Source organism: Mobula hypostoma, chromosome 8 (assembly GCF_963921235.1).
Source record: "Mobula hypostoma chromosome 8, sMobHyp1.1, whole genome shotgun sequence".
NCBI lineage: Eukaryota > Metazoa > Chordata > Chondrichthyes > Myliobatiformes > Myliobatidae > Mobula > Mobula hypostoma.
Window position 1 is genome coordinate 85,379,068 of NC_086104.1, and position 26,183 is coordinate 85,405,250.

At 37.8% G+C, this 26,183-nt stretch overlaps 1 protein-coding gene across 4 annotated transcripts in view; it reads right to left on the reverse strand.

Annotated features, from left to right (window-relative positions):
- Window positions 1–3,656: 3,656 nt before the first annotated feature.
- The window catches only part of kiz (kizuna centrosomal protein), a 213,442-nt gene continuing 190,915 nt past the window's right edge, over window positions 3,657–26,183 (reverse strand). For all 4 annotated transcript variants that reach the window (XM_063056241.1, XM_063056239.1, XM_063056240.1 and 1 more), the window contains 2 exons: window positions 9,008–9,051; window positions 3,657–4,129 (listed from right to left, as the gene is read on the reverse strand). In XM_063056241.1, the coding sequence (XP_062912311.1) occupies window positions 4,020–4,129; window positions 9,008–9,051 (154 nt within the window). In that variant the 3' untranslated portion in view covers window positions 3,657–4,019. The remainder of the gene's footprint in view (window positions 4,130–9,007; window positions 9,052–26,183) is intronic.

Consider the following 26,183-nt stretch of genomic DNA (forward strand, 5'->3'; position numbering starts at 1 on the left):
GTGAGCCTTTTGTTTTTTTTAATCAATGTATCTTATGCATTGTGCAAGCACTTGGAAGGGTCACTTTATTACAACACAGCCTGCACACACTTCTATTAATTAATGCAAAAAGGAAAATTGAAATGGCATCACATTTTCTATGTATAAATGTCCTTGTTATTTTCAATTAAATTGCAGTGCAAAAATAGTTCTCTCAATTAATGTGAATAACCTGGTTATCTGGCTATCTTCTTGCTGTTATCTGTTGGGCCTTGCTATGTACAAATTGACTTCTACACTTCCAACAGTATGAATTGAAATTTTTTTTTTTAAGAGTATTTAATTGGTTTTAAAGGACCTTGAGAGGTCCTGAAGTCAGAGGATTGGCACAGTGAGTGCTGTACGAATTTTTTTTTGAGCTTTAGTACTTCATAATTAGCCCAACTGAGTTTGATTTGGAAACTGTCCACGAGTAGAGTTTCATCGTGCACATAGGAATGAATATTTTCTTTAAGTACATTCGCTAAGGTTCTTGGTGTGCTCTTCAAATATTCATTTGAAGTAACTTTATCATTACAGTAGTAATATCCTATTTGCATTTGGAGGTTAAAACCTCAATAATAATTACAGATAAAATAGATTGTAGCTTGGAAGCATTGCCTATGGTTTTAGAAATGCTAAATCAAACTATTCTGATCTATAACTACACAAAAATATACCCTCTACAACACGGAGTTTTACCAATTAAAATTGTACGGTGGTCAAATCACTTCTGTTCAAAGACATTTGCTTTCAGAGTATTAACTAGTGTTAGAAATAAGCCTTTGTTCCACCATCAAAGTTCAGCTTGTTTTTTTTTGAAGTTAAATCTTAGCAGTAAGTCAAGTAAGTTCACAATAATGAGTCTTCTATCCAGACAAAATACACTGTCGTTAACAAGTTATTTTCCTGCAAAATTCCTCATGTAAAGCTACATTGCAAGGCTGAAGGGATTAAAAAGAAAATCTAAAGATGAGGAGCACAATGTTGAAGAGAATGGAACCTGGAGGCATTTGTACCTAGGGAATCATGTCATAAATGCTTCTGGGGATAGAAAGCAAGAAGCAGGTGCAGTAACTAAAAATAAAACTTCCATACTGGGTAAAGCATGCGTCTCCTGGAACATAAACCCAAAGATTAGAGTTAATGGCAGAAATTAAAAATGAGGATTCTGCATTTTATTTGGCATCTCTACCCAGTGGCATACTCCAACATAAAAAAGAATAGGAATAGATGTTAAATGGTTTAAAAAAAAGTGATAAAAGGAAAATAAGGTGCTTGGATTAACATAATGCCATTCATAAAGTAATGATGGCTGCTAGTGACTAGTGGTGTCCTCAGGGGTCAGTATGGTGACTGCTACTTTTTGCATTGTCTGTCAGTAATTTAGATAATGGAATTAATGGCTTTGTGGCAAAATTTGCGGATGATACAAAGATAGGTGGAGGAGTTGATGGTGCTGAGAAAGCAATTCAATCGCAATAGGCCTTAGACAAGTTGGAAGAATAGGCAAAAAAAGTGGCAGATGGAATACAGTGTTAGGAAATCTATGATAATGCATCTTGGTAAAAGGAACAATAGTGCAAACTATTATCTAAAAGGGGAGAATGTTCAGACTTCAGAGGGACTTGGGAGTCCTCGTGTAAGACTCCCAGAAGGTTAATTTACAGGTTTGGTCTGTGGTAAAATGCAAGGCAAAATGAGGCAAATGCAATGTTGGCATTTATTTCAAGGGGAATAAAATATAAAGGCAAGGATATAATGCTGAGCCTTTATAAGACACGAGTCAAGCCGCACTTGGAGTATTGTCTACAGTTTTAGGGCTCAAATCTCAAAGGATGTGTTGTCATTGGAGAGAGTCCAGAAGAGGTTCATGAGGATGATTCCAGTAATGAAGAGGTTAATATATGAGGAGCATCTGGCAACTGTGGGCCTGTACTCACTGTAATTTAGAAGAATGCATGGAGATCTCATTGAAACCTACCAAATGTTGAAAGGACTAGATAGGGTGGATGCGCAGAAGATGTTTCCTGTGGTGGGGGTATCCAGAACCAGAGGGCACACCCTCAGAATTAAGGAGGGACCTTTTCAAACAGAGGAAAGGGGGATTTTTTTTATTTTAGCCAAAGAGTGATGAATCTGAGGAATGCTCTGGCACAGACTATGGTGAGGCCAAGTCCATGGTTTAATCATTTCCTGATTGGTCAGGGCATCAAAGGATGTGGAGACGAGGCAGGTGTATGCGGTTGAGTGGAATCTGGGATCAGCCATATTGGAATGGTGGAGCAGATCTGATGGACTGAATGGCTCCTATGTCTTATGGTCTTGTGTCCCAGTGCACCCCACAGCCTATAAAACAAATATGAAGTAATCAAGATTTGTAATTGCAAGAAGCCGAATAATATAGCAACACCGCACAAGATGGGTGATAATAATCAGAAAATCTGTTGGTTGAAGAATAAATGCAGGGTACTACAGGAACATTCCTGCCCTTGAAAACAACAATGGTATGAGATCTTGAAGAGGCAGAGTGCATCCAAGTTTAACGTCCATTTTGGAAGAATACATCTGACTCTGCAGTACTCCTTTCGCATGAGACAAGGACTATGTGTTCATGCTTCGGTAAAGATTCTTAATCACAAAATCATCTGAGTATAGGATGAAACTGCACCCATCAAACTGCCTCTAACACTAATTGTGGTAAGATGTACTATATATGCCATGATATGATCACTTATAATATGGGCTTAATAAATAACTGGCATGAATATACAACTAAAATAAATTTTCCATTCTGAAAAGACAAGCTTATTCAATTAGCTAGAGATCCTTTGTACAGAACACTTGCTTAAATCTGTAATTTGGATATCATGTATGAATATGCATGTGAAATATGCAGGAAAAGAATTGTCAAATTAACTGCTTCCAGCACAAATCTGCTCAAAACAAATATTATTTCCTCTCTCCCAGTACCAGATTTTAACTCAATATATTTCCTTGTGCATTTCGATGTCTCCCTGAAGGTTACTACAAACACATTTAGACATATTCAGAGAGATAGTATATACACTCAGATTTGTACTCTATATGGAGGAAATGTCTATTAATGTTTCATTTGCATTGAAGAACAGGTTTCTGCATATATGATAGCCTCTGAACTGAATTTGTTGACAGCGTAATTTGAATACTTAAGACATAAGTGAGGCATTTGTTCACTTCCTTTACTACTTGCAGAAACAGTAGCACATCAGAAGATGAGCAAATGGAATATTTTCCTGAGAGAAGCCCTTGATCATGGCAGAACCTCAAACAATCTTATAGGGTCACAAGGGTGAACAGAACAAGACTTGAGAAACCTTTTTGAAAATCTCAGGCAGTGAGCATTACCCTTCCCCCAGCTTTGATGCTTGTCAAAAGTTTCCAGTGTTGGTGAATGCTTTAAACTTTGATTTTTGGATGAAGTGATCATTGACAAGGCCATCATTTTACTATCCATTCCCAAGTACTCTTGATCTTAAGAGGCACTGAAGGGACAAGCTTGTTTGACACTTAAAACACATAAAAATGAAAAATTAAGCAAATAAACATGGTTAACCCATTAAATAAACCATTTAAATATTTTAATGCAAATACAATTGCAAAAATACTCTAAAAATTGTAGCTTATTCTTTTCTGCCTATTGTTATTCTTCTTTTTCTTCGCTCTATTCTTACAGTTACCATTCTTTTGGATCAGAAATACATCGGAAATAAGTGTAAATATCCACAAAGTGGCATTATTCTGGTTAATTTCAGCCCTATGCTGCTGTCAGATTCACTAAGGTCCACCACTGTTAGCTTTCCCTTTATTTGCACATCTTCTAAGTGGTTTAAAAAAACTGTGAATATTGTAAGTTTCTGTTATATCACATGATACTGATTTATTACTAATGAACCACATCCATACTTGTATCCTGATCATGTTGTAGTGCCTCTTCGGGCAAATGGAAGGGCTCTGTTTTGTTATGAAAAGAAATCATCAAAGTCATCTTCATCATTTTGCGCTTCTGAAGTTTTAGGATGAAGAATTGCTTCAATATCAGATGCAGTGTCATCAGATTCACCCCAAAAAGCTGTACAAATAAAAATAAAACAAGAATCAGTCTTTCCTATCATTTTAGCCATGTGACTAAATTTTATGTATAGTGTTTTATCTTTGTTCTATGATTTTATTGCTTTTCTAGGTTCCAGAATAAACAAAGATAGCTGCTAATAATGAAAATATAGTGTCCATGAAAGCAAGCTTGGAGTTTATTTTTTGAGCATTTGCAAGCCACAAGGAATAGCTATATTAAATTAGATTTAAGAACTTTAATGTTAAAATTTATTGTGCTATTTAGCAGCTAAAATGCACAAGTCAACATTAACATGCCAAAAACTCCAGTGACATCAGCAACTGCACATTTGCAATTCATTATTCATTATTCAGGAAATGCTAGTTCTACAATGAAAGAGCATTAGAACAATACTTGCAAATCAGTTTAGCTTCTCATTCAATTTATCATCTTCGGAGTATGTTCTGGTTGAAAATTTTAATTTCAGAATCAATTCTGTGTGCTGCATTTCATCAAAAGAATTGACAGTAATTTTGATCTTTTCAAGAAAAGCTGAAAGAACTTCAATCAAGATATAGGGCAATAATTTTGTTTTAATTATTTTTATTAAATGTTCTCATTACAAGGAAGCATGCTGTCAAAATCGAAAATTATTCAATGATTGAGCTATAGAGTTTATGTATTATATTTTTTTTTAAATTTGCTTTCAAAATAGGATCTCAAGGGAAGAACTGTTTTGTGAGCCCCAACAGATTTTTAAAGTCAACAGACTTATTTTGACTTGCATGTGCACATGGATTTATTGCTTTCTTAAAAAAATCCTGCATCACAATGTTTTGCACAGCTCACTTCGTTTCTCTAAATATTAGGCCAGCAATTTCTGTGAGAGTATTACTATCTGTTGTGGTCTGCTGCAATGGCATTGATGGTAGCAGCAGTTTCCAAGCAGAAAAGAAGTCAAACCCACTGCATTTAAGAAATGAAGCATCCTCTCTCCTATGCTTTCTGTGAATAGGCTACAGCTTGACCTTATGGATAAAACCTTAGAAGTGACCTTAGACAGCATATTCAGAGTGGAGCTTCTAAGGCAGTTGTATGGCTTTGAACATCCTTCCAGCAGCTACTGCAGCCAAGCTGGTGCCTAATGTATTGCTTCATAAGCTTTCCTTTGGACTACACTGGTGAGGTTAGGAGGGGGATATTGATGACAGGACAGCTCAGGATCTTTATACCTTCCTCCCAGGCTTGTGATGATAATCATCACCACCCATTGTCCTTTGAAACAGATGGATGCTAACCAATTGATTTACATATTGAGTAACAGATACCAGGAGTGTGTTACAGACTACAATATATAGAGACAGCAATTTAAGAGACATAGAGAGTTTATAGAATCATAATTACCTAACCAGAGTTCATGATCTGGAATTTATATATATTTTGTGTTTTAATAATAAAATAAGTTAGCTGAAGTGAATTCAAATAAAATGAAGGGTTAAGGTAGCTCATTTACACATTGATATATATACAAAAGTCTGTTAACCTGGAATCTAATCAATGAATTTGGAAGTTTCAGATATAGGGGTAATAGATAAACAAAAGCAGTTCAGTTATTTGGATACAGGATGTAAGATATGAGAATAAGTAAGCTGCAAACTGCAATGTAATTAAACAGTTCAATTGATTTCTTTACATTGGATACCTGAGAGTGAGTCTTGAGATGGAATCAAATTCAAAGTTTGAGTCGTGGATATAAAATGTATCAGGTTGTTTAGATAATTTACATTTATATTCAAAGTAATGAATACGTATTGAATTTTAGACTGGAATCCAATTTTATATTTTATTCTCTTCCAGAGTATCTATTCCTAGGATTCCCTTAAAATGTTTTTTGCAAATTTGTTTTGTAAAGTTATGAAAGTGATTAGAAGCATCCCCAGGGATTTCAGTTCTTTGTCCACACCTGTTGGTATGCAGATGGGGACACAAGAATTTATAAATGATACCAAAATAAGAGAATATACATTTACATTACTATCAAGTGATGTTGTTAAAAAGAGAGAATGTGATCACAGGTGCAATTATATGTTGGAGACCAAGTTTTGTTAAAATATTACTGACAGTAATTGTGGTCTGAATAGAAGTAGACTCAGTGCACTGGATAAAATGTGGGGCCAAAAGAACATTAAAGGCAATGCTTTAGATTGATATTGTTGGGGAAAACATAACAGAGTAGGTTTTTTTCCCCAAGAGGCATGGAACATAAAAGCCAAGTAGTAAAGATGAAGCTACATAACAGTATTTGATTATGGTATTGTTCTGCACTTCATGAAAGTAATTAAAACCCTGGGATGGTAAAGTCATAATTCACCAGGATGCTGATATGAGGAACAATGAAAATAAAGTTGAAAAACTTAGCCCTTTTGTTAAAATAATAAATATTATTATTGTTTGAAATTCAGAAACAATGAAACAATGGAGGTAATCAACATCTAGTGAGTGAACAGACAAAAATAAGAAACCATAGAATAGTAAATGGTGAAGATTTGGAAAGAAAAATTTATTACTGTCAAATAACATAAAGCAGTGCAAGTCATTTCCAGAATAAATGGTGAGGTGGTATCTAAGGAACTATTCAAGGCTGAATAGGGTGGATGGACCGATGGATAAAGGAAAAGGTGTTGATAGAATATTGACACAGGAAATTATGATTTGAACCATTTGCTCAAGAGGAGGGTAAACACTAAAATGGAATCGTAACACTGAAGTGTACTATTGGCATGTTGGAACTTCTACGTAAAACTCATCCACGTTTTTGAAATTGCAAAGAATTGGATGATTTACTTTCTGGTGCACATCCAAACTCAATCAGAAGCTTCAATGCTTCATGTAGATATTTTCAGCAATTATATGGCTTCTCAAATGTGTAAGATTTTCATTCTTCAATTCAAATCAGATCTTCATCCTCTGGCAGAAAAAAACTCAAGTGCAAATTAGACTTCCCTCTAGAGGGCACCACCAATGAGTAGGAACTCAGACCAGTATCTCCCAAGGCAGATACATTTCCCATTCCAGCATGACTCAAACTGAATAATGCCAATTGTGGTTGTGTATCCAATCTGCATTCATTTGAGGCTGACCAAATTCATTTCATTTAATAATTAAGCATAAGGTAAGTTTTACTGAATGCTGCCTCGCTATCCAAGAATGAATCTTAAAGATTCATCCAGCATGAAGGATAAACATCAGGAAAATAAATTGTATGAAACTTCTGGGCAAATTGATGAGATCATAGATATATATACAGTGGGGAAAGTAGTCAAAGAAATGTGGAATTAGTGAATAAAATAATGGAAGAGGATGGAAGAAAATTCTAAATTATTGTTTTAACAGTAGAAGGGAGATGACATGTTCTTCCCTGCAGTCGTAAACCTAGGACAAATATTATGGAATAATGAGCTGAAATAAAATGGTCAATTAAAAACTAAGGTATTAAAATTAAGTGTTATTGAAGCCACAGTACCTTAAGTCTATTACAAACTGATCAATTCCAGAATATGTGACAATATTTACAATTCCAAATCACTGGTGATTTATGAAAGTTAGGAAGTGCCTCAAAATTTATTGGAATTTATTAAGGAGCTAAGATAAAATTGTGTGGCAATGAGCAATGCGCATTTAATGCAATGCTTTACAAAAATTAAAGGAGAACATAGGATAAGGAGGCTGGTTGGAAATTGAATATTACATTTGTTAAACAATAGAAAGCAAAGGAATGAGCAATCCAAGATAGCCTTCTAATTAGTTAGCAATTTACAACAAACAGCCCAAGGACTGTATCCTAGGATTTCAGTATTTTAATAGTTAGGGTACAGCCAATAAAATATGCAATTCATCTCTAAACCATGGTTGCAGTTCTGGATTTGCAGCTACATAAAAGCTACAATACAAATGAAGTCTGAAATCAACAAAGTGGTGACATTGGCAAAGCTCTGTCCTGGAATGGTATGGGTGAAACTAATGACATTTGGAAGAAATCCATTATTTTCAGATATATTTCTGCAAATTTGGTTTAAAAAATTTAGTAAGTAGCTGTGGGATCTTGGACCGAACAATGCAAGCAATGTGTGGTGTGGCAAGACTTGTGGGCCTCCTCCAGCATATCTTCTGGTTCTGTTGGCTCTTAACACAAACAATGCAATTCATAGTGAAAAATAAGTGAATCTGAATCAAATGCAAATAGTACTGAAAGTGTAAAAGAAAAACAGTAGGAAAAACTGGATCACAAAGATTAGATTTAACATCTAAAAACAAATAAAATTACTGATACAATATAGAGCAATGATTGCAAATTCAAATAAGGTCTTGGAGATTAGAAGACAATAGCAATCAGCAATTGAGACAGAGTATCACTGACATCAAATAGGGTACAGAAAAATCCAGGAAGGTCAGGCTTTGAAATAATGTATGTACTACAGAGAAAAATTAGTAAACTAAATCAATTGCTTTTGAATAGTTCTACCCAATATTCCTTATTCATTGCATTAGTAAATAGAAATATGGAAATAAAATAAAGCTAGGATACGGATTGGTAGAACCAAAAACCAAGCTTAAATGTTAACATTCAATGTCTAAACTTCAACATGAACTATTTTGTTGATTTTGTGGCACCTATATAAAAAAGAATTTTGGAATGAGAGCTAGTTTATGGAATGAACTGCCATTCTATGCAGTAAATTCGATTGGGTTGATGAACCAATTCATGATATAACAGGACTGAATCTGTAAAATTCTAAAAGTATGGTCTGACTAAATTTTGAGACATATCCAAGTATAGAGAAGAGTAGAAAATATTGACTGTCCTTTCCAATTCCCAGTACTAATTCACAAACTTACCTTTAGATTTTGCTGGATTAATTCCCTCACGTTTGTTTCTGCACCTATTGGGATTAAATTAGACAGTATTTAATAATTAGAAAATAAAACCCTTTTCACAAAAACTGTGAAGATTTGTAGATTTCCTGCATACCAGGAAGCATAGCTTGCTCAATTATTCATAAGCAAGTAAAGTGATATTTTTTCTCCCGCTGCATTCCCTCATAAGACCGAATGAAGCAGGAGGAGAGCATAACACTGGCTGCAAATTCAGTAGCAAGATTATGTGAGCAATTTGGGGAAAAAATAAAGTGTAGGATGGCCAATATTCTCTTTTTCCACCCAGGTGAATTTTGTGGTATCCCTTGCTAAAAAGCACTGTACAATCAAATCACTGTCCAGCAATCCCAGCCTCATTATTGAGAACCTTGACGATCAGAAAAATTCACATATTTGGCTTTCAGCACAGTTTATTCACCAACTTCTACCAACTTAGATTTGCAAGGTTGAAGTGGGATAAGTCAAGGTGAGCCCTTTGGGTGCACTGTAAACTTCAGGGCTCTATATAATATTATACTGCTTTACCTTACATAAATTAAGTACAACAGCCATAATATTTATAGTCTCCATGTTGTTCTCCTCCAGAATAGATTGTTACAGAACTCCATAATAAAAAGACTTTTTCTCTTTAATGAGTTTATTTAAAAAAGTAACAGAAAACTGCATTTCTATCTTAAACCCACACTTGAGTAACTTTCTATGCCCTGTTTTAAGGAATGAATTTCATTTATATTCATCCAAATTTATTTGCATATATAGAAACTAGGCCTTCCTTGGGAGCTGGAAAAAGGTCATAAAAAGTTCTGTGAAGTGAACCAAGTTGTTCAATCTGCTCATTGTTCAAAAAAGTGGCCAACAATGTTGTCAGAGATTGTCAACAAAATATTCCCTCCAGATTGGATAATTACAAAACTAAAAAATCTTACACAACATTGGGAAGTGCAATAAAGCATGATTGTTTTTATTCTTCCCAGTAGACAATATACTTTGCTATTTTTAATGGTAATATCTATTTTACTAATATAGCTGAAACACACTATGCGAAATCAGATTATAAAAATACTGAAAACTTTAAAGATGAGAATTATTTTACACTACATAAAGAACCATTTATTTGATTCATTACACTTTATTAGTTTTGAAGAAAAATAAATATTTGAAAACGGTTTGAAAACACTGCTATACTGTTGCAAACTGAAGAAGATGAGAGTGTAAAATGAAAATATCCCAATTAAGTGTCATTAATGGAAAGTGAAATTTCAGACTTGAGTATCATTTTGGGATCAAGGTCTGAGCTGGGCCAAATGAAGTCTGAACCTGCATAAAAGACTGGGAAAAATAACAGGACTAGGTGGTTTTGGACACAACTCATAAATAGAATTCCACCATCTTGTTATCTAACTTGCAGCTTCTAATCTAAGTAACAGAAATAAGTGGCTACTCCACCTCAGCACCTTTAAATTTGTTCAAACACTATTGGCAAACAAATCACTACTGCTTCATGTGGAAATAAAAAAAATTTTTCATCTAGAAATTAAATTATGTCTGTTCTAAGTTTTCTGTACGTGTCTGAAAAAGGATTGGATTATTTTCAGAGGAAGGTAAGCTTGATAGGAATTTGCCCTATCAAGTGCAAGATTTGGGTTGAAGCCAATATAATCTGGGAAGATAGCTTTCCAAATCTAGTTTGGACAAATAACAATCCAGCTGCAGCTCAAAATTGCCCTTCAGTTGGCACCAAGTAGCATTAAATTGTCTCCATTATTCACAGAAATCTTAGGAATAACTGCAATGAAAAAAAACAAATATCATGTTATCACAGGAGTTATTATTTGGAAAAAAAAATATTTTTGATGTGACTGACAGTGGTATGATTATAACACACCTTCACTGGTTCAGAGCAGTTTTGACCCTTGTACTTAATTCATGCTGCAGTTGACCTGGTGGCATTCAGCTTGGTAATAGAGGCAACGTAAAGATATATTCCATTCTCAAGTACTGATAATGTTTATACTTGTAATTTTGATGTAAATAGTTCAGTGGACTGCTATTTCTCTCCAACATTTCAAATTCTTGATATACTATATCACACTGAGCTACAGAGCAGCACAATGTTGCCCCAAATAGTATAAAGGTCTCTCCAGCAGCTTGGGTTCAATACTGATCCCCTAGTGCTATTTGTATGAGTTTGCACATTCTCCCTGCCAAACCATGCACTCTGCTTTCTTCCCATTTTCCAAAAATAGACTGGGTAGATTAATTGGCTACTCTAAATTGCCCTTGGTGTGAGTGGGAGGAAAGAAGTTAGAAAGGAGCTTAAGAGTGCAAAGATCACAGGGAAAAAAGTGGAGGAATGAAACTAATGCTCTCAAAGCTGGCATAGATATGATGAGTGAAATGGCTTCTTTCTACATTGTAAGAAAATATGAGATACATATGAAAATGCAGTTCAATATATTAGCATTTCACCCAGATTTATATTGTTCCATCTTCATTTGCACAAAAGTCATTAAAGTGTGATGAAAATTTTTAAAAACTACAAGTGATGGAAATCTGAAATGAAAGGGAAAATACTATAAACACTCTAAATCAGGCAGCATTAATATTTGATGCTGCCTGGCTTGCAGAGTATTTTGAACGTCAGGTTATCCAATCCAAATACAACTCTCTGGTCAATTGTTACTTGTTTGCACAGTTATTATTATTGTTGAGGACAGAGCAAACATCAGACTTTGAGCTTCCCAAGCCTCAGTTTCATGGGGGGAGGGAGGGAAGACTTATAGTTTCATTCTGAAAGCTGACAATCCAGTCCTCTACTCTTGATGCTGCTGCCAATAATTTTATTTCATAGTAAGCAATGAAATAATAATTTGGCACATCTGAGATTTAGGTCGGGCCAGGTTGACAAACTTTCTGAATTATGTGATATTTATTATTAATTCCCCAATATACTTTCAATTTGTTATTTTTAATGATATTATAGAATATTGCAATAAATTCTTCGCTGACTGAACTGGGTAAGCTTCAGTGCTAGGCCTTCTCCTTCTCCAACTGGATCTTCGACTTCCTAACTGGAAGACCACAATCTGTGCAGATTGGTAATAATATCTCCTCCTCGCTGACGATTAACACTGGCAGACCACTGCTCTACTCCCTCTATACCCATGACTGTGTGGCTAGGTATAGCTCAAATGCCATCTATAAATTTGCTGATGATACAACCATTGTTGGCAGATGGAGATGAAAGGGTGGACAAGAGCGAGATATACCAGCTAGTTGAGTGGTGTCACAGCAATAACCTTGCACGCATCGTCAGTGAGGCTGAAGAACTGATTGGGGACTTCGAGAAGGGTAAAACAAGGGAACACAAACCAATCCTCATAGAGGGTTCAGAAGTGGAGAGAGTGAGCAATTTCAAGTTCCTGGGTGTCAAGATCTCTGAGGATCTAACCTAGTCCCAACATATCGATGCAGCTATAAAGAAGGAAAGACAGCTCCTTCATTATGAGCTTGAGGAGATTTGGTTTGAAACCTAAAACACTCAAAAACTTCTCCAGATGTATCATGGGGAGCATTATTAAGGACCCCCATCACCAAGGATGTCCCCTCTTCTCACTGTTGCTATCAGGAAGGAGATACAGAAGCCTGAAGTCACACACTCAGCGATTCAAGAACAGTTTCTTCCCCTCTCCACCTAATTCCTAAATGGACATTGAACCCATGAACACTACCTCACCTTTGTTTATTATTATTTCTGTTATCACTATTTTTAATTTAACCATTTAAAATACACACACATATATAGATTTAGTGTAATTAATTTACTTATTTATTTTTTAACATATTATCAGAGTATTGCATCGTACTGCTGCCGCTAAGTTAACAAATCTCTCAATGTATGCCAGTGATATTAAACCCAATTCTGATTCTGATTCTGAGCAGAGGAACTGGGTGTCAGGGAGAAGGGGAAATCAGCAAAGTGTTGGTGGAGCGTGGGTCCCAGAAAGTGTTGTGGGAGCAAGGACCCCAGGAAGTATTGAGTGAGCAAGGGCACCAGTGGAACATGAGGATGTGGATGTGCCCTTGAATTTCAGGAAAGCACTGGAAATATTACCTAGTGAACCAGATGCAGAAAGCATCAGTATTTCCAAATAGAGGGGTAGCAGATTATCCAGGTTTTATTGTAAATATCTTGAACAAAATGAATGTGTTTGAAAATAAGTTTTTATAAAACCCCAAATAATATATACAGGGGATGATTGATAAGTTTGTGGCCTAAGGTAAGAGTCAATTTTAGAAAACCTAGCACATTTATTTTCCCTACATTTATACACTTAGTCCAGCGGTCGTGGAGCAGACGAATCCCTTCTTTGTAGAAGTCGGCGTCTTGGACCTCCAGGAAGTGGTCCACAGCAGGGGTGATTGAAAAGTTTGTGGCCTAAGGTAGAAGAGGTGAGTTATTAACTTCAAACTTTCTGCATTTTCACTCAACGAGTTGAACTGCACATGCACGTAATAAGACCTGTATAACTCATCTCCTTCTACCTTAGGCCACAAACTTACCAATCACCTGCTGTGGACCACCCGGAGGTCCAAGATGCTCCCGTTACATGCACGTGTAATTCAACTTCTAGAGTGATAATGCAGAAAGTTTGAAGTTAATAAGTTATCTCCTTCTACCTTAGGCCATGAACTTATCAATCACCCCTGCTGTGGACCACTTCTACAAAGAAGGGATCCGTATGCTCCATGACCGCTGGAATAAGTGTGTACATGTAGGAGGGGACTATGTTGAAAAATAAATGTGCTAGTTTTTCAAAAATTGACTCTTTCTACCTTAGGCCACGAACTTATCAATCACCCCTCATACGTATATTTGACTTAAGCTGGTGAAATACATAAATCAGCATTGCTGCTCCCTTAATAGCAGACATCATCTTTGACTTGAGATGAGTGTCTCTGTGTATTTCGAAGTTCAAAAGAGCACATTAATCTTTCTAATTATCATGAGAGGATCTCAAGTAGCAAAATTACACCAATCAGGAAATACCAAGAGAATATAGAAAATGCTGGAGGTACTCAGCAGGAACAGCAGCGTTTGTGGAGAGAGAAATGAAGTTAATGTTTTTCCATCAGTGATTTTTTTTTAGAAGAACTGGAAATGTGAAAAAAAAACCCAGAAGTGTTTTAACTTGCAAAGATGGAGAGGAGTAAAAAGTAGAAAGGGAATGACTGTGATAGGATGGAGATCAAAATTATCCAGGTGACCAAGTACTTTTGGTGCCATCTCATAGCAGCTAATAAATACTTGTTAATTACAGCTAATCTGTTTGTTGAGAGTAAATTGGGGGAGATGAATCAAACTTCCAACAGTTTCTTTTTGAATATCTAAAGATGATGATTTGTTAGGTTTTAAAAAAAAATAGGTGTTTTTGTTATTGAGGTAGTAATCACATGTGCATATAGGCATGCAGATACAGCACATGTTTGTTTCTACTTCATTTATATTTAGGATACTAAGATAAAAAGGGGTTGGAGCAATTTGAATAAAGCCTTCTGTTGTTATTATTTGGTATTTTGAGAAATTGCCAAATAATAACAACCAGAAGACGTAATTCTTCCAAATCTGATGTTTAAATGGGGATGGAACATGAAAGCACTTTTTAAAACCTGCTGTTTTCCTTCATTGGAAAGCAGAATTTATTTTAAATAACTTTAAATAAAAAGACATAGAGCGATAAAGCACAACGGACCTAATAATTCTTGAGGGTTTTCACAAGACATCTATTTTGCATGTGGTTTAGAATAAGATTGTTTAGTCTCCATTAGCATCAATACAACTATGTAAATGAGTGCTTCTGAAGGGCTTTGATCTGACTTGATGATATGCAGGCTGAGATCAGCACTACTGACAATGGTCAATTGTCTGTCGCTATCGCAAACCTTCTGCAACTGTCAAGCAAATTAGATCTGTTTTGATCTATTGTGTGTAATATACACATTGCTTAGATATTTCAATAGTTCATAATTAGGAAAATGCATAAGAAAACATATATCTTTAGTTCACATTGTTCTCAAAGCCCTTCACCATATCTCACCTCATGCACCTCTGCTCTCACCCCTCTACACGATGTTCCAAGGACAGAGTTTCATTGGTCCTCACCTTCAACCTCACCAGCCTTTGCATTCAATATATAATTCTCCATAATTTCTGTCAACAGCACAGAAATTCCCAGACACAATTTTCCCCGCTTTCCCTTACACCATTTTTCAGGGACAGTTCCCTTTGTGATACCCTGATCTACTCTTCTATTCCCATCAACCACTTCCCCTCTTAAGGCAGTTTCAACACTTCTTCACATCGTTCCTTCCCACCATCAAAGGATCTAAAGAGTTTTTCCAGGCAAAGTAGCAATTCACTCGCTCCTCTTCCAATCGAAAGTACTAACTCAGTGTTCACAATGTGGTCTCCTTTAAATTGAAGAAACCAAATGCAGATTGGGTGATCATTTTGAAGAACAAATGAAATAGAACAAAGGTTGAGCAGCCAGAGGTCATGATCCACATTGGTACCAATGACATTAATAGGAAGGGTGAGGAGGCCCTATAAAGTGAATTCAGGGAGTTAGGTACTAGTTAAAGGACAGGATATCCAGGGTTATGATCTCAGGATTGTTACATGTGCCACATGCTACTGAGGCTAGAAATAGGAGGATCATACAGTTAACAGGTGGCTATGGAGATGGTACAAGAGGGTTTTTTGGATCATTGCGAAGGTGGGATCAGTACAGAAGGGACGGTTTTCACCTGAAGTGGAGGGGGGACTAATATCCTTGCAGGAAAGTTTGTTAGTGCTGCAGGGGGTGGGGGGATGTTACACCAGGGTTACAGGAGAATAGGAACCAGAGTGCCATAGCAGATAGTGGAGTGGTTAAGGGGTAAGATGTTGTTAAGCCTACATCTGGGTAGGTCTGTAGTCTAGTGTAGTTTTGTGTCGTTTTACATAGTTCAGTGTAGTTTTTGTATTGTTTATGTAGCACCATGGTGCTGAAAAACGTTGTCTCGTTTTTTACTGTGTACTGTACCAGCAGTTATCGTCGAAATGACAATAAAAAGTGACTTGACTTGACTTGATATAAAGTCAGGCATCAAAAGGTTGAGCATGGTGGGACTAATGTTATGAGTTGTTTATTTTCAGTGCAAGGAGTATTGTAGAAAAGGCGGATGAGCTTAGGGCATAGATCAGCACATGGTATTATAACATTGTAGCCATTAATGAGATTTGGATGCGGGAGGGGCAGGACTCAGGTATGTTCCAGAGTTCCATAGTTTTAGATGTGATAGAGCAGGAGGAATAGCATTACTAGTCAGGAAAAATGTCACAGCAGTGCTCACTCAGAACAGGATGGAGAACTTGTCTGCTGAGGCTATACAGGTAGAAATAAAGAATAAGAAAAGCCATGTTAATGGCATTATCTTTTAGACCACCCAACTGTCAGCTGGATTTACAGGAGCAAATTTGTAGGGGGATCGCAGACAGTGTTGCAAGAAATACAAGGTTGTGATAGTAGTTAGTTTTATCTTTCCACATATTGACTAGGACTCCCATACTGTGAAAGCGCTAGATGGAATAGAGTTTGTCAAATATGTTCAGGAAAGTTTCCTTAATCAATACATAGAGGTCCCAATTCGAGACAGTGTGATACAAGATCTCCTATTAGGGACTGAGACTGGGCAGGAGACAGAAGTTTGTGTAGGAGAATACTTTGTATTTATTGATCATAATGCTATTAGTTTCAAGACAATTATGGAGAAGAATAGGCCTGGTCCTTTGGTTGAGATTCTAAATTGAAAAAGGCCAATGTTGGTGGTATCAGAAAGGATCTAGCAAGTGTAAATTGGGACTGGTTGTTTCTGCCAAAGGTGTACTTGATAAGAGGACTTCAGAAGTGAAATTTTGAGTGTGCAGAGTTTGTATATTCCTACAAGGTAAGAAATAGGTAAGGATAACAAGTTTAGAGAACTTAGGGTTTGAGAGATATTGAGGCCTTGATTAAGAACAGGGAGATGCATAGCAGATATAGGCAGGAAGGAGCAAATGAGGTACTTGAGGAATATGAGAAATGTAAGAGAACACTTAAGAAGGAAATTAGGAAAACTAAAAGAAGGCATGAGGTTGTCTATGAAGGTTATCAGTCATCCACGTCATTATATACCAAGCAGTAGTAAATCAAGTCAACTAGACTTGCAGTATTATCTATAAGACGTTTCATCACTCATCTGAGAGGCTTCAGTTCTGATACACAGTGGGTAGTTTTCTGGCTTATAAACTCTAGGAGTTGTTTAAAGATATAGCAATCACATGAAGGTCATTAAGCATCATAGAGGTAATGAGCAGGGCATTAGTCTTATCCTTGTACGAATGGAGGTGTGAACTGTCGTGGAGATGCTAGGGTAGAGATGTTAGGACTGCATTATAAGTAGCTGATAGGTGGTGTCGTACCCTGCCCCCTTTGTTCAGGGATGGGGTTTCCAGTTTGAAAAAAATGGCTTCTTTAACTACTCTTTCAAATCACAAGTCCTCCCTGTCCAAAATGTACACAACCAGCAGGGATTATCAGCCCAACAGAGAGAGGTAAGGAGCAAAGTAGATGGAAAAACATAGTCCTCCCATATGTGGCTAGAGTTTCAGAGAAACTCAGAAGGATTTTCAACAAACACCAAACCCCTGTGTTTTCAAACCTACAAACACACTCAGACAGGAACTCATTTACCCGAAAGGATCCAATACCCAAACATAAACAGAACAAAATTGTATATACTATCCAATACAATGAGAACTGCAAAGATCTGTACATTGGCGAGACAAAACAACCACTTCACAAATGGAAGGCCTAACATACGAGGTCCAACACCTTAGGTCATGATTTGGCTGTACATCTACAGCTAAAGGACAAAGGACACTCCTTCGATGACAACAATGTGCACATTTTGGACATTGTCTCCAGCAATGAAAGTCTCTTGTTTCTCCATTATCAGCAGCTGTTGTATCTTATTGCTGTAACCTCAGGTAACCTCTACAGAGGACTGTCTTGTCTCCCTATCTCTTCACCATTTACACCTCGGACTTCAACTACTGCACAGAGTCTTGTCATCTTCAGAAGTTTTCTGATGGCTCTGCCATAGTTGGATGCATCAGCAAGGGAGATGAGGCTGAGTACAGGGCTACGGTAGGAAATTTTGTCACATGGTGTGAGCAGAACTATCTGCAGCTTAATGTGAAAAAGACTAAGGAGCTGATGGTAGACTTGAGGAGAGCTAATGCACTGGTGACCCCTGTTTCCATCCAGGGGGTCAGTGTGGACATGGTGGAGGATTACAAATACCTGGGGATACGAATTGACAATAAACTGGACTGGTCAAAGAACACTGAGGCTGTCTACAAGAAGGGTCAGAGCCGTCTCTATTTCCTGGGGAGACTGAAGTCCTTTAACATCCGTTGGACGATGTAGAGGATGTTCTACGAGTCTGTGGTGGCCAGTGCGATCATGTTTGCTGTTGTGTGCTGGGGCAGCAGGCTGAGGGTAGCAGACACCAACAGAATCAACGAACTCATTTGTAAGGCCAGTGAGGTTGTGGGGATGGAACTGGACTCTCTCACGGTGGTGTCTGAAAAGAGGATGCTGTCCAAGTTGCATGCCATCTTGGACAATGTTTCCCATCCACTACATAATGTACTGGTTGGGCACAGGAGTACATTCAGCTGGAGACTCATTCCACCGAGATGCAACACAGAGCGTCATAGGAAGTCATTCCTGCCTGTGGCCATCAAACTTTACAACTCCTCCCTTGGAGGGTCAGACACCTTGAGCCAATAGGCTGGTCCTGGACTTATTTCCTGGCATAATTTACATATTACTATTTAATTATTTATGGTTTTATTACTACTTAATTATTTATAGTGCAACTGTAATGAAAACCAATTTCCCCCGGGATCAATAAAGTATGACTATGACTATCAGTTGTCCATCTGTGATATTGGCTCAGCTTGATGTTGTTTCTTTTCTTCAAGGAGTGGAAGACATATTTAGCCTCACTTCCTGGCCTTGTCCTGCTCTGCTTTCACAACTCTTAGTCTTTCTGTCAAACATGTTCTCACTCTCTAACCACCCCCATTCACTCTTTGACTACAGAATCTTATCTATAGCTTACCCCCATGGTCACTCCAGTTTCACTCTTTCAGATTTGTCCCCCCCCAACCCCCCTTGCAGCTTAACAAACTTCTTTTGATTCTCTCCCAGTTCTGACAAAGGGTCTTAAAACTGAAATGTTAGCTCTATTTCTCTTGCCTAAGATGTGACCCGACTTGCTGTATATTTCTGGTATTATAAGTTTTTATTTTTATCATTATCTTGAAAACCTGGTTCATGTAATAGAAAGGCTAAAACAGTAACTAAAATGTTTTCATTGTTTCTAGCACTTTATGAGAGCAATTATATGATTCTTTATACCTTTGAGACCAAAACCAACAACAGATCTGATACTGATTACTCTTCAGGACAATAAGAACAGTGTGGATCTATTAACATCTTCAACATGGTAAAATGTCGCAAAACGCTTTATGGAAACACTTAAACAATTTGGTGTTGGACAAAAGAAGATGATCAAGAGTTGAATCACTATGGTAAACACAAAATACTCTGCAGATTCTGGGGTCAAAGCAACACTCACAACACACTGGAGGAACTCAGCAGGTCGGGCAGCATCCGTGGAAACGATCAGTCAATGTTTTGGGCCGGAACCCTTCGTCAGGACTGAAGAGGGACCGGACAGAGGCCCTATAAAGAAGGTGGGGGGAGGCTGGGAAGGAGAAGGCTGGTAGGTTCCAGGTGAAAAACCAGTAAGGGGAAAGATAAAGGGGTGGGGGAGAGGAAGCAGGGAGATGATAAGCAGGAAAGGTGAAGAAGGAATAGGGGAAAACACAATGGGTAGTAGAAGGAGGCAGAACCATGAGGGAGGTGATAGGCAGCCGGGGGAGGGGGCAGAGTGAAATAGGGATGGGGGAGGGAATTACCGGAAGTTGGAGAATTCTATGAGAATTCATAAACCATCTAGGTAGTCTCCAGCTAAACTCAGGTAGGAGGAGCAACACCTCATATACCGTCTAGGTAGTCTCCAGCCCCTTGGTATGAACATAGAATTCTCCAACTTCTGGTAATTTCCTCCCCCCCGCCCATTCCCCTATCCCTATTTCACTCTGCCCCCTCCCCCAGCTGCCTATCACCTCCCTCATGGTTCCGCCTCCTTCTACTACCCATTGTTTTCCCCTACTCCTTCTTCACCTTTCCTGCCTATCACCTCCCTGCTTCCCCTCCCCCACCCCTTTATCTTTCCCCTTACTGGTTTTTCACCTGGAACCTACCACCTTTCTCCTTCCCAGCCTCCCCCACCTTCTTTATAGGGTCTTTGCCCCTTCCCTCTTCAGTCCTGATGAAGGGTTCCAGCCCTAAACGTTGACTGATTGTTTCCACGGATGCTGCCTGACCTGCTGAGTTCCTCCAGCGTGTTGTGAGAATCACTGTAGTAGGTTTTATAGAGCTTGTACATGGAGGTGAAAGTGACATAGAAAAGAATTAGTTTTGGGGGTAGAAATTCCAGAGTTTAGGAGCAATAAGCATACGCCACAACACATCAAATATAACTGCCTATATCATCGACCTGCTGTCAATGGATCTCATTGCATCACCAAAATTTAATACTGTTTGAAATGAAGTCACTTCTTACTCATTGTTCTTTGTAAAAGAACAATGATGTAGAACTTCCGATTATAAGTGAAGGAACACCATTTGCTGCTCGAAGTCCTCATGACTGCCTCAAACTTGTCATGTCTTCTATTATCTGGAATCTGATTTAGTACAGTGCTATCACATTAAGGAACCAGTGGTTTAAATGAAAACAGCATTGTAGTTCTAATGCAGCCAAAAGAGCACACAGAGGCAAAAAAGACTGTTTTGGCCTCCTTGTTGTGATCAAAAGAAAATTCTGGTCCTTTATATCCTCTCGCTTGGACTATTCCTACTCTCTGTATACTGGGATTAGTCAGTAGTCCCTGTCCCGCCTGCAACTGGTCCAGAACACCACAGCCAGCTCCTGACAGGTGCCCGGAAGAGGGACCATATTACTTCTATCCTGGCCTCTCTCCACTGGCTACCAGTATGGTTTAGAATGGATTTTGAGATTCTCCTGTTTGTTTATAAAGCCCTAAATGGGCTGACCCCCTCCTATATCGCAGACCTTCTAACCCCTTATTATACTTCCAGGTTCCTCAGGTCAGCTGACTTGGGGCTTTTGGCTGTCCCGCGATCTAAATTTAAGTTCAGGGGTGACCGCGCCCTTGCAGTTGTAGCCCCTAGACTGTGGAACAGCAATCCCCTCCCTATCAGATCTGCCCCCTCCACTGACTCTTTTAAGGTCAGGCTCAAAACTTACCTTTATTCACTAGTGTTTGAATCTTCCTGATGTGGCTGATTTTTGGCTTGTACCTAGGCTCATGTGTTGTTTATTTTGTGCCTATAAACTTTCTTTCTTTTTAAATCTTTTTATTGAATAAGTATACAAAAAGGTAAGCCATATAAACATTAATACAATGTTAAAATATAATAAAATTACAGAAGGTATCAATACCAAAAAAAAATACTACAATGTAATTTAAACATAAGAAACCAAGATATTTTTGTGCCTATAAACTGTGTGTCTTGTTGTTTATATCTGTGTTTCTTGTATTTGTGATTTTATGGTTTGTACAGCACTTTGGTCAACATGGGTTGTTTTTAAATGTGCATTATAAATAAATTTGACTTGACTTGACTTTGTTTTCCAGGTCAGAATACATTGCCGAGCTTAAGTGACTTTTACATGTACTAAATGATACTGAATGATATGATATATTTCAACCATTCAAATTTGGGGAGATTACCCTCAATAGAAATTACAACTATTACCTGTCATTCATGTACTATTTGTTCAATGTTTAATAGTAAGTATGCAAATAAGAAGAACATATGGCATTGCAAAGATGAATACTTCAATGTGCTCTGGCACAGAAAGTTGTTACATATGTAGTTTCATGCACCCTTTGCTTAAAATGTTGAATCATAAGTTCAAAATGCTGTTCCAGCAAATTTCCATGCGCTCACCACTATCCTAATTCACAGACAGCATATCCTTAAATAATGTGAATTTTAATTCCTTTTTTATTTAAAATAACTTTGACTCGGTGTGTTGATTTTTGGAAAGAGATAGAAAATGTTTGGAATGCTACACTAGTCTTCTCTTATGTACTTCCTTTACACCGAGTAGTGAACAGTATTAAGAGAGAAATAAGATATTGCAGCTGCTAATAATTGAGAAACGAGACTTTCATTCTTGGAGACAAGAAATATTTGTGAAATCCCAGTCTGGATGAAGAGTCTCAATCCAAGACACTGACTGTCCATTTCCCTCCACAGATTCTACTTGACTCCCTGAGTTCCTACAGGAGTTATTTTTGCAGCACTACTTAGAGACACGGTATGAGATCTATTTTGATTTCATTCCAAATTCTATTTGTCCTGCTGATTTCTGCTTTGAAATGTCTGAATGCACTAAGTGGTGAGTTTATTATTCCTGTTTGTCCTTCAGCTGCCTTTCAGTTAGTCCAACACCATTCATCTAGTGAATTTGTCCTTTATTTGCTTCCAATAGGCAAGACCTTGTAGCTATTTGTGCTAAATTTCATCTTCAACAATTCTACTCACTAGAGGCCGGCAATTAGAGATAGTACAATGTCAGATCTTTCCTTTAACATGGCTTTATGACGTAAACTCCCATTCATATTATAAATATTAAACTGGGCCAGCACTTATAGGCGAGTGAGGGTGAGGAGGGAGGGAGGGGGAAGGAGGGGGAAGGAGGGGAGAAAAAAAGCAGGCTCTACTGCCCACTGTGTCTATGCTGATCACTAAGCCTATCTAAACTGAGACCTCTTGTCCGCATAACTTCCTTAATCCTCTATGCTTTTTTCATTCAAGATACCCTTGTATGTGGGTTACTGTTTTGTGTCTCCACACATCCTCTGGCAAATCATTTCAGAAGCCAACTATTCTTTGTGCAAATCTTTGCCTCTCAGATTCCCTTGAGATTGTCCTCAGTAAAGGAATAATCAAACTAATACTTACAATATATTTGTCAATATGTATGAGAACACTACACAAGTACTGCAGTGATGGTTGTGGAAGGATGCAGCAATGAAGGGTCCCCAGTCATCTTGCACTTTATACCACTGGACACTGACCCCAATCTGTCAAAGACTGTTTGGTGGCTCTGCCTGTGCATCAGCCGCACCACATTAAACAAATTCAAGCACAGGTGTACTCCATTAAGAGAATCTACCCTAGACAAACCCTTAGGAGAATATCATACTCGATTCAAGTGAATGCACTACCACCAAACTACTGCAGGAAGTACAGTCTAGCTAATTTATTTATTTATTTTTTAAACATATACTCATTGACATTAGTATTGAATGAATAATGAGATGTAAGAAAACATTTTTAATATGTTAATTACTCACTAGCAATCTCGGTAATCAGTATTTAAAGTAGAAATTTTAGTGTAGCAATTACACCAAACAATTTCAAAGAAAATCTATTATCAAAGTACATATGTCACCATATCCAACCCTGAGATTCATTTTCTTGCAGACATAGTAAATCCAAGAAACATAATAAAATCAATTAAAACTAATACAGGAGTACTTGATTATATTAAATAGCTAATCCAAAACTTATTATGTTGATTATTTTCATGCTTTTAATGTTTGAATGTGAATAGTTGTAATGAATAACTGATTATAAAAGCTTGTTATTTTACAAGTTAGTGTTACTCAAATCAAATTTAAAAACTACAAAAATCATTTAGTATGTTCATAATTCAATTTGTTCCACTAAATTTCCCTGCTTTAAACAATGTGTACTTTAATTCTTTTTCCAGTTAAATACCTTCAACTGAATCTTCAATGGAATCCTCCAGTCTATTATGGAGACAGTATTATATAGAACTCCACTTTAAAGGACTCGTTTGTATTGTAGCAGAACAAACTGCATATGATAAAGAAAAATACTGAAGGACAAAAATATTGTTGGGAGACAAATCTTATTTAAAGAATATCTCTGTATTTGGAACTACAATAAAGTTTCTGCCAGCATAGAGAATTGGTTGTACACCTAATAAGATATGTAAAGCAACATGTAAAAGCCAAAAGGAATGTATATTTAACACATACTCCACCAAATCACGAGATGGTGTTCAGAGACATTATTGTGCAAAAGTCTGGGGGTGTGGGGTGTGTGTGTATATTATATATATACACACACCTGGAGACCACACCTGGAGTATTGTGTGCAGTTTTGGTCCCCTAATCTGAGGAAAGACATCCTTGCCATAGAGGGAGTACAAAGAAGGTTCACCAGATTGATTCCTGGGATGGCAGGTCTTTCATATGAAGAAAGACTGGATGAACTGGGCTTGTACTCGTTGGAATTTAGAAGATTGAGGGGGGATCTGATTGAAACGTATAAGATCCTAAAGGGATTGGACAGGCTAGATGCGGGAAGATTGTTCCCGATGTTGGGGAGGTCTAGAACGAGGGGTCACAGTTTGAGGATAGAGGGGAAGCCTTTTAGGACCGAGGTTAGGAAAAACTTCTTCACACAGAGAGTGGTGAATCTGTGGAATTCTCTGCCACAGCAAACTGTTGAGGCCAGTTCATTAGCTATGTTTAAAAGGAAGTTAGATATGGCCCTTGTGGCTACAGGGGTCACGGGGTATGGAGGGAAGGCTGGGTTCTGAGTTGGATGATCAGCCATGATCATAATAAATGGCGGTGCAGGCTCGAAGGGCCGAATGGCCTACTCCTGCACCTATTTTCTATGTTTCTATGTTTCTATATATATATATATATATATATATAGAGAGAGAGAGAGAGAGAGAGAGAGAGAGAGTTATAGAGAGAGAGAGAGAGAGAGAGAGAGTTATAGAGAGATAGAGAGAGAGATAGATAGAGAGATAGAGAGAGAGAGAGAGAGAGAGAGAACGAACGCGCGCGCGCTAGGGTGCCTAAGTCTTTTGCATAGTTTTGTAGCAGTTCATGTATTGCACTATACTGCTGCAAAAAAAAACAAATTTCATGATATATGTGAGTGATCATTAACCTGATTCTATTATGGGTCTCTATTGTGGACTGAGAGTGGGAAGGGGGCAGAGAGAGGGGAATCATCATAGGGGAAAGGAGAGGGGTGAGTGGGAAGCAATAGAGCAGGGGTACCCAACTTTTTTGTGCCATGGACCCCTATCATTAACCGATGGGTCCGTAGACCCCAGGTTGGGAACCCCTGCACTGGAGAGAAATCCTGTAATGATCAATAAGCCAATTGTTTTAAATCAATTGATTTTGCCTTGTGTCTCAGGGCTGAGTGTGTCTGTATCTGCACAAAAACTCCCACTCTGGCACTCCTTCTCTGCCTTTTGCAACCAACCTCCCATGATGCTCCATCCTTGCAATTCCTGACATCCTTTGCTCCTGCCAGATTTACAAAATCAACATTTTGCAGGTCTTCATGTGGGAGAACCATTTCTTATTTGCATGGATGTTATCTTGATACTTTTCAGTATGTAGAAAATAGCAGTAGACCATAAGGTCCATTGAGTTTGCTCCATCATTCTGTATTTCCAGTCCACTTTCTCAACTGATCATTTATGCTTAATTGTTTTTAAGTCATTGATGTACAAAGGAAATAGGCGAGGGGAGACATATAGCACTCCAGTGCTGAATGAGCAGAATGTGGAGGCGTACTTGCCTTGTTTCTCATATTGCCTCCCAGCAGAAAGGAATTTTGCACCTGCAGATGGAACCTGGTACATTAAGTTTGGAGAATTTCACTTGCAGGAGCTCAGTGAATGATGGAAATGGAAGGCTGAACTGAAATCAATAAAGGTAATCCTGATGTATGAACCAGGGGAGTTGTGGTATGAGGTCTAGATTCATGCATGGGCAGTAATTTACTCTCTGTTTCAAATGAAAGCTGAAGTTGTTTATGAC